This window comes from Ambystoma mexicanum, chromosome 4p (genome assembly GCF_040938575.1).
Source record: "Ambystoma mexicanum isolate Mex_15411 chromosome 4p, UKY_AmexF1_1, whole genome shotgun sequence".
Classification (NCBI taxonomy): Eukaryota; Metazoa; Chordata; class Amphibia; order Caudata; family Ambystomatidae; genus Ambystoma; species Ambystoma mexicanum.
Genome location: NC_090927.1, coordinates 1,068,891,998 through 1,068,904,318, shown reverse-complemented (window position 1 = coordinate 1,068,904,318; position 12,321 = coordinate 1,068,891,998). Strand labels below are relative to the sequence as shown.

Below are 12,321 nucleotides of genomic sequence, written 5' to 3'. Positions count from 1 at the left end.
CCCGAACTGTGGCATCATGATTTGATTAAAGGTTTTCACTGAATCGAATTATGTTTAAGATGCATCTGAGACGACCCTGGAAAAGCCAGCAGCCCCCCACACGGTCGCCCCACGTCATTACATTCACCAGGCCAGGGAATCGAGGGAGAGATTGGCGTGCGTTGGCATTGCATGCCTGCATGGCTCAGGTCTAAACGTGTTGTGTGGGTCCCGGCCCCCTGAAGCAAGTCTAAGGGTTCAGCAAGACCACATCGGCAACGCCACCTACTCATGTGCCTTTACTAACCGTAACCCCATGCATACACAGTACTGTAGCTGGATGCACTGTACACCCCGGGATGCCAGCATTATCGCTATCCATGTAGCGCCTTGACGGCCTGATTTACAAATCGTTTATCAATGGAATTGTCCCTTTAAAAGCCGCTCTTAAAAATCAGGCCAGACGATGAGACCTCCACAGCACCCTTCGAGGATGATTCTACACTGTACCCCAAGGAGATGTTGGGGAGTCCAGGTCGGCACTGACGCTGGTCGGGCATCCATTGCTGCGCACAGAGGCCCCTTGGCGCAGCGCTAAGTGTGCAGCTCTGCTCCGAACGTCACAGCGCTCGCTTCTGCTCACACTCCCAGTGCGCTGGGATACACGTGAGAGCACACAGAACCCCCCCCGGCCGCCATCACCGCCCACACCGCCTGCACCAACCATCCGCGAGCCCGCCCCTAACACCTCCCACCCTCAACCCCTCCCACAGCCGCTTGATCCCACCGCAGCGCCTCTCTCCCTCTGCACTACAGTCAGTCCTCCCAACCCGCCACCCGCTCCGAGGAGCACCGCGGCTGCAGCATAGGAGCCAGGAGCCCATGCAAGCAGAGCCCGGTTCAGGGACAGAGCCCAGGGACCGAGCTCAGGTACAGAGCCCAGCCTGGAGCCCGGGACGGAGTCAGCGTTCAGCACCCATGATACCAGCTGCCCAATCTTGAGGACAGGTAAGATCGCCTTACATCCTTCCGGGGGTCTGTGACTGTCCAGTGCAAACAAGGGGGCACATTTTTAGCACTGTCACCATTAAGCTGCATTAAATCGTCATCATGGATCCAGTGCCATGGACAGTTTCTCCCTAGACAATGACCAGTTCCTTTCGCGGGCTGCCTTGATTGTTACGGGTCTGATGGCTTTCAGCACCATGGACAGCTCCAGCAAAGCATCTACATTTGCCTGGTCGCTGCAGCCCCATCACAGTGCACGGAGGCATGAGTCTGTTATTTAAATAATGGACTCGTTTGGAGCTAAATAATGATTTACGGGTTCAGATGTTTGCTTCATTTTTCAAAGATTTATTTTAATGAATGCGCATTTAGGGGTGGGTCTCTTTCGCGTGCACATTCTCCTGTCGCAACCCATCCTCCATTAATCGCTACCTCTCGCTGTACAATTCACCGACTTACTACTCCGAGAGGACCGTCCTTTGGATACACCTCATGCCCCTTATCACGTGGGGGGTGGGGGAGTCTCCATCTGCCTGGGCCTCCTGCCTTTCCTGTGCTGAAACTGCCTAGAGAACCGCTCGTCCTAAAAATAAAAAATAAACACTATAAAAAAGCTTTTGTAAATTAGGTCCAATTAATTATTGTTTCAAAACGTCAATTTAGCGGCCTGTAGACACTTCCCGACTTAGGTCCTAGGATAAAGCCTGGAAAAGTTCTAATTTGAATTCATTCATTGGTGAAGCACCCTTTATAAAAACAGAATAAAATGTACCATTGACACAGCACAAGGACACACAGAGTAGTTTCTTGTTACTTGGTCAGGAGGCCCGGGTTGATTGTTGTAAGCATTATTTTTTTGCTGTTTTTTCTGGGATCACCAAACTCTTACCTTGTTCTCTTCTTTCCAGCAGCCTGCCAGAGATGAACGAGAGCACCAACGCGAGCGAAGCTCTGGTCCCTCTGCCCTGGATCGAGGCCAGCGATGGCAACTCCTCCCTGGAACTGTCCTCCCTCTTCCCGCTCTTCGCCATCAACCCATGGGACATCATGCTTTGCATCTCCGGCACCATTATTGCATGCGAGAATGCCATTGTGGTGGCCATCATCTTCTACACGCCAACCTTGCGGACGCCCATGTTTGTGCTGATTGGGAGCCTGGCCACGGCAGACCTGCTGGCCGGCTTTGGCCTGATCATGAACTTCGTCTTTCAGTATGTGATCCAGTCGGAGACCATCAGCCTGGTCACGGTGGGCTTCCTGGTGGCCTCCTTCACCGCGTCGGTCAGCAGCTTGCTGGCCATCACGGTGGACCGCTATCTCTCGCTGTACAATGCACTGACTTACTACTCCGAGAGGACCATCCTTTGGATCCACCTCATGCTCATCATCACTTGGGGGGTCTCCATCTGCTTGGGCCTCCTGCCTATCCTGGGCTGGAACTGCCTGGAGGACAGCTCGTCCTGCAGCATTGTCCGGCCCCTCACCAAGAGTAATGTGACACTCCTCTCTGCCTCTTTCTTCTTCATCTTCACCTTGATGCTCCACCTCTACATCAAGATCTGCAAGATTGTCTGCCGGCACGCGCATCAGATCGCCTTGCAGCAGCACTTCCTGACGGCGTCCCACTATGTGGCCACCAAGAAGGGAGTGTCCACGCTGGCCATTATTCTGGGGACTTTTGGGGCCAGCTGGCTGCCCTTTGCCATCTACTGCGTGGTGGGCGACCATGACTACCCAACAGTGTACACTTATGCCACGCTGCTGCCCGCCACCTACAATTCCATGATCAACCCCATAATCTATGCCTACAGGAACCAGGAGATCCAGAGGTCCATGTGGGTCCTATTCTGCGGCTGTTTCCAGTCCAAAGTGCCCTTTCGATCCAGATCGCCCAGCGACGTCTGAAAAGACATGGCCCAACCCAATCTTTTTGTTTTCTTTTTGGTGACATTGCACAAAGTGACAATCTACTGTAGGTGTCTGCAACCGTTGGCTGTCCAGATGTCGTGGACTACAACTCCCATCAGCAGCAGCCAGTTTCGTCAGTGGTGAGGGATCATGGGAGTCATTGTCCAAAACATCTAGAGAGCCGCAGGCTGCAGATGCCGGATCTACTGAATTCCAGTGCCTGTCCGGGACCAGGTCCATTTCGTGAAACCGTTGAGGACATGTTTATAAACGTGAGCACTTTAACCCCAGCCCAGGGATGCCTGCTGAATCCACGGAACTCTCCAATCTATGAACAATGTGGTTGTACACCACACATCTGAAGTGAGGACTGTCCAGTTTTGCTTCACAATAGCACTTTACTTCTAGCTGCTGAACTGCCAAAACAGTGTTGCGGATCTCAAGAGGGCGCTGGGCGGGGGGCGCGGGCGGGGAGGGGAGAACATGTTGTATTTTTGTTGTACGTGATAGTATATTTTGCGCCACTCATTGATGAATGAAGACAGATTTTTTTACACAGAGAAATAAACTTTTTCAACCAATGAATTCTGTGTGTGTGTGTCTGAGCGCACATGCGTGTGACATGACTGCGTGGTTGACGCTAAGAAAGCATTGCAAGAGTCAGAGACATCCGAACAACTGATTATGTGCTAATATTTTATTTATTGCGCTTTCCGGGATTCGAACCTCTGTTGCTCTACGTGGTTTTGCCTCTGTCCTGTCCTCAGTTCACTAAGAATTAAGCATTGGTAACACATGTGTGGTCTTCCCATTTCTTAACATATGGTGGGTATATTCAAATGTGTCCTTGTGCAAATGTCTGAGTAGCACATGCCTTCCAGTACTGGGTATGGGGGGGGTGGCAGCCGGGTTTTGTGTAGAGGAGCACTCACTGTGATTCTGATTGGGGCAATGGTGTATCGGCTTCATGATTGGGTCTTGAGCAGTGGGCAGTGGTATGGGCTTCATGATTGGGTCTTGAGCAGTGGTATGGGTGGGGGAGTTATTTTAATGATATTATATTATGATCGGGTATTTATAATGTGCTTAATACCCTGAGGTCTCTAAGCGTGGACCCTGGGATCGAACCTGAGTTGCTCCGCGTCGTCTTGCTTCCAAGGGGGATGCGTTGCCTCTGCGCTAGCCTCCCGAGAGCGGTATGGAGTATAGTCAGTGTGAGTCAAGGATAGTTTGGGCAGGCTGTTCCGCCCTTCTCGCTGGGCGCCTGTCACGCTTGGCAAATCTCCACCCTTCCTGGATTTTGAAGGGCCATTGCTGTGATTTGGTAAATTCATAGCAGCAATGGGATCGTAAATACACTCACAGGCATATATTCAAAGGCGCCTCGTCCTTTCCTCCCCCCGCCCCCCAGACACATGCTGCGCTCAGCCTGTTTATTTGTATGGGGTGTATTTCTTGCAAATAGTACCTGTAGGTGACATGAACGCGCCAGCGCGTCTTCCATTGAGCGCGCACCGCGATATAAATATAGCCCGGTCGCCGAGGCCAGCTTTCCACCCGTGTATCAAAGACAGGCAGATTCCCGCTTTTGTTTATAGAGACAAACTGCAAAATCAAACGGCCAAAATGGAGGCGTGTGGAGCCCCATCGCACAGTCTTTAGCCAGGCGTCCATGCACTGATTTTCCTCTCGGCCTCTCTCCCGCTTTCATCCCCCAAACCCACATATATAGGGCATAGGAGGCTGTGCTTTCACGACTATTCTGCTGTAAGCCCCCGAAGTACAGACGCGTTGGGCTGGAACATGTAAAGATCGTATTTGCTTCTCGCTGTCTCTCTCTCAAACACACACACAAATAGCATGCATACATGTGTCGCTCTTCCCTTTTCTCTCACACCCCCAATTGTGGGGGTGGGGGTAGATGTAATTAATTGTATAGAAGATTGTGCTTTCACAACAATCCTTTGGATTCTAAGCTTCGGAAGTACGCACATATCGGGTTGGGTTGCACACACATTTCCTTGTGTCTCCTTTCTTTCTTTCTTTCTTTCTTTCTTTCTTTCTTTCTTTCTTTCTTTCTTTCTTTCTTTCTTTCTTTCTTTCTTTCTTTCTTTCTTTCTTTCTTTCTTTCTTTCTTTCTTTCTTTCTCCATTCCTTCCTTTTTCTTCTCTCTCGCTCTCTCTCTCTCTCTCTCTCTCCCTCTCCTTCCCTCTCTCTCTTTCTCTCTTCCTCTCTCTCTTCCTCATTCCCTTTTCCTCTCTCTCATGCTCTCACTTTTTCTCTATCTCTCTCTTCCTCTTCTCACTCCCTCTCTTTTTCCCTTCCTCTCTCTCTTCCTCTCTCTTTCTCTCTTCCTATCCCTCCCTTCTCTCTTCCTCTCTCTCTCTTCCTCTCTCCTTCTCTCTTCCTCTCTCCCTCTCCCGTCTTCTCTTTCTCTCTTCCTCTCTCTCTCTTCCCCTCTCTTTCTCTCTTCCTCTCTCCCTCTCCCTTCTTCTCTTTCTCTTCCTCTCTCTTCCTCTCTTCCTCTCTCCCTCTCCCTTCTTCTCTTCCTCTCTTCCTCTCTCTCTCTTCCTCTCTCTTTCTCTCTTCCTCTCTCCCTTTCCCTCCCTCTCTTTCTCTCTTCCTCTCTCTTTCTCTCTTCCTCTCTCCCTCTCCCTTCTTCTCGTTCTCTCTTTCTCTCTCTCTCTCTCTATCTCTCTCTCTCTGTCTCTCTCTCTCTCTCTCTCTCTCTCTCCTGTTTCTCTCCCCCACACAGACATGCAGAGGTACGAGTAAGGCATACGTCATTTAAGTGTATATCTGGTTATGTATGCACAACAATCTTGTATGTTCTGAGCTTCGGGGGCTGCTGCATACACATCTATTTCTTTCTCTCTCTCTCTCTCTCTCTCTCTCCCTCTCCTTCCCTCTCTCTCTTTCTCTCTTCCTCTCTCTCTTCCTCATTCTCTTTTCCTCTCTCTCATGCTCTCTCTTTTTCTCTATCTCTCTCTTCTTCTTCTCACTCCCTCTCTTTTTCCCTTCCTCTCTCTCTTCCTCTCTCTTTCTCTCTTCCTATCCCTCCCTTCTCTCTTCCTCTCTCTCTCTTCCTCTCTCTTTCTCTCTTCCTCTCTCCCTATCCCTCTCGTTCTCTCTTCCTCTGTCTCTCTTCCTCTCTCTTTCTCTCTTCCTCTCTCCCTATCCCTCCCTTTCTCTCTTCCTCTGTCTCTCTTCCTCTCTATTTCTCTCTTCCTCTCTCCCTCTCCCTTCTTCTCTTTCTCTCTTCCTCTCTCTCTCTCGCTCTCTCGTGTTCTCTCTTTCTCTCTCTCTTTTTCTCTATTTCTCTCTTCCCCCCTCTCTCTCTCTCCCTCTCCTTCTCTCTCTCTTTCTCTCTTCCTCTCTCTCTTCTTCTCATTCTCTTTTCCTCTCTCTCATGCTCTCTTTTTCTCTCTCCCTCTTTTCCTTTCTCTATCTCTCTCTTCCTCTTTTCACTCCCTCTCTTTTTCCCCTCCTCTCTCTTCCTCTCTCGTTCTCTCATCCTCTCTCCCCCTCCCCCTCTCTTTCTCTCTTCCTATGTCTCTCTTTCTCTCTCTTTCTCTCTTCCTCTGTCTCTCGTCCTCTCTCTTTCTCTCTTCCTCTCTCCCTCTCCCTTCTTCTCTTTCTCTCTTCCTTTCTCTCTTCCTCTCTCTTTCTCTCTTCCTCTGTCTCTCTTCCTCTCTCTTTCTCTCTTCCTCTCTCTCTCTCCCTTCTTCTCTTTCTCTCTTCCTCTCTCTCTTCCTCTCTCTGTCTCTCTTCCTCTCTCCCTTTCCCTCCCTCTCTTTCTCTCTTCCTCTGTCTCTCTTCCTCTCTCTTCCTCTCTCCCTCTCCCGTCTTCTCTTTCTCTCTTCCTCTCTCTCTCTTCCCCTCTCTTCCTCTCTCCCTCTCCCTTCTTCTCTTTCTCGTCCTCTCTCTTCCTCTCTTCCTCTCTCCCTCTCCCTTCTTCTCTTCCTCTCTTCCTCTCTCTCTCTTCCTCTCTCTTTCTCTCTTCCTCTCTCCCTTTCCCTCCCTCTCTTTCTCTCTTCCACTCTCTTTCTCTCTTCCTCTCTCCCTCTCCCTTCTTCTCTTTCTCTCTTCCTCTCTCTCTTCCTCTCTCCCTTTCCCTCCCTCTCTTTCTCTCTTCCTCTGTCTCTCGTCCTCTCTCTTCTCTCTTCCTCTCTCCCTCTCCCTTCTTCTCTTTCTCTCTTCCTCTCTCTGTCTCTCTTCCTCTCTCCCTTTCCCTCCCTCTCTTTCTCTCTTCCTCTGTCTCTCTTCCTCTCTCGTTCTTTCATCCTCTCTCCCTCTCCCGTCTTCTCTTTCTCTCTTCCTCTCTCTCTCTTCCCCTCTCTTTCTCTCTTCCTCTCTCCCTCTCCCTCTCCCTTCTTCTCTTTCTCTTCCTCTCTTCCTCCCTCCCTCTCCCTTCTTCTCTTCCTCTCTTCCTCTCTTCCTCTCTCTCTATTCCTCTCTCTTTCTCTCTTCCTCTCTCCCTTTCCCTCCCTCTCTTTCTCTCTCCCTCTCCCTTCTTCTCTTTCTCTCTTCCTCTCTCTGTTCCTCTCTCCCTCTCCATGCTTCTCTTTCTCTCTTCCTCTCTCTCGTTCTCTCTTTCTCTCTCTCTCTTTTTCTCTCTTTCGATCTTCCTCTCTCTCTCTCTCTCTCTCTCTCTCTCTGTCTCGCTCTATGTCTCCCTCACTATGTGTCACCCTCTCTCTCTCTCTCACGGGTAAGACGATTGCCCGGGACTTGGGCGCTACAGTGCTTCAGATAAGCTTTCGTCAGCCGAGGCGCTGTTGGAGACAAAGCTCCTGCTTGTGCCGATGTCGCCCGTGGTGGAATGTGTCTTCCTGCCGCGCAATTGGATAGAGATATGAATACGAGGAGGCAAATCTTTCATGCAAGCACAGACACACGTTGCAAAAAGGGCTCATTATATTGCATTACATTAGATTATATCATATAAAATATCAATCATACATTATATTGTATCATATTTCATATTGTATTATATGTATAAATATCATGTTGTGAATTGCATATAACATACTGCGTGTGGACGCTCACTGTGTGCATGCGTGTCAATCGATGGCTCTACTACTGCCCCCTACCTGCTGCTGACTACATATTAGGACTGAAGTAAAGCCATGTTTTGACTCTTAAAATAAAGCCTGTTTATCACTGGAAGAAAGTAACTCGGCCGCAGCGGACTCTGTCGCAATGCCCTTGCAGACTCTGCGGCATAACCCACCCTAGAAGGGGCGCCCAGTGACGACTGTCCCCGTGCTGCGGGCAGGGGCTGCTGCGGCCCAGGTGTGTTTGGGTGATCCCATGGACTGGCATTGACGTCAGTGCCGTTGCAGCACGCGGCAGCCTTTCATTTCTAACACGAGCTGCGATCTGCAGGGCTACCTGCGCAGAATACCATTAGCGGGCTTCTGTCGCGTGGGGCGGTGGGTGGGGGCGCCGTCTCTCTTGGCGCCGCGGATGCCTCTGCCAGTCTGCCCAATGCCGACAGGGGAAGCAAGCTCGGGCAGCCCAAGGAGTCTACTCTAGCTGCTCTGGCAGCAACCGGCAACAAGGAGGAGGCCATCTTGTGCAATCCTTGGTCAACCATGTCAACGTGAAATGGAGTCAGTCACAGGTGCTGACAAAGTGAGCAATGGCGCATTGACGGTGACGGCATGATGTCACTGTTGGGGGGGTGTTCTATATTATAGGGTGAAGCATGGCCAATGACTTCTAATGAGACATATTGGCCATATGGGGAACATGGCTCCCTGTCTCCTGGAGAACAATGATGTGTTATGTTACATTAAGTTGATTTTCAGTCGCCTAACAAGTCCCCATTCCACGTCAATGTCGGATGTGGGAGGTTTCCCAGAGAGGCATTGAGCCTGCAGTAAAAACCATGGGCCTGGACGTGGCGTCTGGAGTAATCCACTGACGTCACTGTGAACCTGCAAAGTGTCCTGAGTGCATCCCTGATTGGCTGAAGAATGCGCTCGGAAATGTGATTGGCTTGCCCCGAGTCTGCTCAGGAGGCAAATGCGTGTGGCAGCCGGGGTCATTGCAGACAGGCCCATGTCTCATTTGGAATCTCCCCCACAGCGACACTCACCATTTTCAGCTTGGCATGTCAGGCATTTTAATGACAGTCACATGAAATGTTCTCCTACTGATCACCTGGGAAGAGAACGTGGTATCTGTGGATGCCAGGAGACGCCCAGCTCTCTGCCTGTGTAGCTTTTGGGGGCCCAAGAGCATGGTACGGTGGGGTGCGCCCGCCAGGGCTGGAATGGGCCTTCCACAGCACACAGATTATTGTTGCGTATTAGGGAACCTGCATATTGTGAGTCTTGATCACATGATGCCATCTGCAAAGGGCCCATCGCCTAGTCCTACAGGGAACCTTTTGTGAAGTCTACCCATTACACTTTGAGCAAGTTTACTTTGCATCAAATACAGTTTTCAAAATCCAAAACCAGTTCCAAGATGGAGCCCTAGTGAGGTGGCCCTCAGTAATGAAATGCTCCCATTCTCTTTCACACGTCATCCAGAAAGCGCCAAGAGTCTATGCAAATAGAATCAGTGTGCTATATAAAATCGAATAAGATAACATAGCAAAAAGAGACTAACCCAACAATCGTGTAATTAATTGCATTTTTATTATGTGTGATATTAACCACTTATGCGGCAGTGACAGCCAACCAGCAAACTCAGAAGGTGGGCTGAGTCTTACAGTACGACTGCTCTTTCGAATTGTCTGACTCCTGCTCCCTCATACCTGTGTGCTCCCCATATTTAATAAGATGTACCTTGGACCAGTTTTTGTTCTTGTCCATTGCTCCCTGAGACGTCCACCTCTTCTTGTCCACAGTGGGAATACACAGGGGCCTCTTTATCAACAAAGGTTATGGCTGTGCTTTTCTCCGATGGTGGCCATCTTTTTTGTAGTCCCTTTTCACTTTTTGGTAAATAAGTTTTACAGACCTGATCACCAAAAAGAAAACACCATTATATTGTGTGCTAATGGCGATATTGCCGGTGAATGCCACGCTGTAGAGGATGCACCTGCACCGAAGGCCCTCACTTAGCTGAGACCTGTTAACTCTGGCTGGACCTGCAATCATGACAGCCCACCATCACCAGAATCAGTGACTAAGAACAACTGCAGTCCATTGCTAGCGTGGATCAGACTACAGCACAGGCCCTTTCTGTGGGGCAGAGGAAGCTAATGTGGCCAGCACTCTACCACTTTTACGGCCCCATTTCGTGGCAGTCCTTTTGTGGCAGATGAAGAGAGGGGGGTCTCGGACCGTCTGAATACAAATGAAGTATAGTGCCTTGAGAGCCACTTTCAAAAGTTAGTCCTACTTTTATGTTAGTTGACCTGGCCTGGTTTTTCACTTTTTAAATCTGGGCACCCTTTGCACGTTACCCATTTCAACATGGTGGATGGACCTCTCCTTTCGCTTAGAGTGGAAGACCATCTGAGGCACCCATGGGGTGTAAACATTATGATGGAGAAAACGAAATTGAGCAGAGGGTTAATCACAAGAAGGCCAGCCAGCGAGGAGCAAAACACTGAATGCCCACTGAAAAGCTATACATCCTCCTTTGTTAACAACTGGCTGATGTAGAGGAACCCGTGTTAAAAGGCAACGAGGTGATAACACTTCTGTGGGCCTCATTACGACCCTGGCGCTAATGGGTTAACGGCGTCGTAAAAGGCTGCAGCGCCGTTAACCCATTAGCGCCTTACTACGAGGTCCCTTTGCGGGACCCGACCTGAACGGCTGGTCTAGACCAGCCGTTAAAGTAGGGACCCGCAAAGGGACCTTGGTGCTAAGTACGGTACCACAATTTGCAGTACCGTACTTAGCGCCTTCACTAGTCCCATTGAGCCCTATGGGGCAAAAATGGGAATGGGGAAGGGCCAATGTTCAATGGGGAATTACCACCCCGCCAACCTTGGAATGGGGTGGTAATTCCCCATTGAACGTTGGCGGACTTGTTACGATACCGGCACCAACCATGGTGCTAATAGCGCCATGGTTTAGCGCCAGTATCGTAATGAGGGCCTGTGTATCCTAGGGGAAGTGACAGAAGGAAGTGACAGCCAAAAGGGTTCCAGCAAACACAGCTTGTAAGGGAGCACTGAAAAGCACACATTTAAAGCTCTCGAACGAAAGTAATATAGAAAGGACTTTTTTTTATAATACCGCTGCTGCTAACATGGGGGCAGTTGCTGTGGGCACGTCAAGTGAAATGGTTGAAAGGCCCTGACACCGTCCCTATATCGGGTGGAGTGGTGGAGGGTGCATGCCGATTCTTTAATTGCAGATTTTCATCCCCTGAGCAGCCACACTTAACCCAATAAAATCTCAAGTTGTAAAACAAGGAACTAAGACGCACGGGAATGAATTCAGAATAATTGAGTAGCAGGGGGCCAGACCAGCGTCCACGCGCTGCATCTGGGATCAAGCGTGCGTCAAAAGCGTCCCTCCTGTGGCCTGGCACTTTCTAGTGACTGCCAGGAAATCGCTAATACAACACCCCAGTGTCATGTTGGAACAGGTGTCATGGCGATGAAAGGACAGTAGAAGGCCCCGTACCAGTGTGTGCTCTCACACGAGTTAATAGGTAATGTAACTGAGAGGAGCGCTGATGGCAATGCTATTGATCTTGGTCCCGTCTCCGCGGCCTTCATTCACACTCCGGCCCTCACACAACGACTCTTCAAGGTCATTCTGTGAGGACCCACAGCTCTTTCTGTTGTCTGAAGGGGCAGTGCGTGAAGACGCGTCCCTGCACAGCAGACGTGCGGGCGTGTCTGGAGGCAGGATCGATCATGCCGGAAGTTTCAGATGCGTTCGTTGGCAGTGAACTTCCTCCACGCAGTGCCTCACAAATACCCACACACACACGAGCAATACACAACATGCGGATTCTCAAACCGTGTCCCACATGCATGTAAAATACACAGACACACATACAAATACACACGCAATCGGATGCTCTAAAACACACCGAGAAGTTAACACGTGTTTAATGTGTAATTGCCTCCACCCTGTAAGACTTTTCATTGTGAAGTGTAAACACTTAAAAAAAAACTATCCCTGTTTGTGGGATAGAAATGCAAATAGGACAGCAACAGTTCATACAAATACGGGAACAGGTAACAAAAAAAATACATGCATATAAGTGGCAGACATTATGCCTTCATAGGTAGACCCCCCCCACCCTGTTTAAAGCAGGCACAGGGGAATGCTTTTGCTTTGTTGGCTTTTCAAAGTGCACCGCTTTTGTGAACTCTGGACACACTGTAAAACGCACAGGGCCTCATAACGTGTTGGGCGGTAGACCTTAAATGCAGCAGTACTGGTATTACCGCTGAATTTAGGGCTGGCCCTATCACAAGTCTGGCTTATTTACCCCCAG

The 12,321-nt window shown here is 49.8% G+C and overlaps 1 protein-coding gene across 2 annotated transcripts; it reads left to right on the top strand.

Moving 5' to 3' along the window:
- Positions 1–774: 774 nt before the first annotated feature.
- Positions 775–3,475, top strand: GPR6 (G protein-coupled receptor 6). Of its 2 annotated transcripts, none has more exons than XM_069606659.1 (2): positions 775–987; positions 1,899–3,475. In XM_069606659.1, the coding sequence occupies exon 2, from the start codon at positions 1,909–1,911 to the stop codon at positions 2,890–2,892; it is 984 nt and encodes a 327-aa protein (XP_069462760.1). In that variant the 5' UTR covers positions 775–987; positions 1,899–1,908; the 3' UTR covers positions 2,893–3,475. The 2 variants fall into 2 exon arrangements, with proteins under 2 accessions (XP_069462760.1, XP_069462759.1); XM_069606658.1 differs by having other exon boundaries at positions 1,896–3,473.
- Positions 3,476–12,321: the final 8,846 nt, after the last annotated feature.

What these genes read in the sequence shown, in the direction of transcription:
- GPR6 (XM_069606659.1), top strand. Translation starts at nt 1,909, where the DNA reads ATGAACGAGAGCACCAACGCGAGCGAAGCTCTGGTCCCTCTGCCCTGG.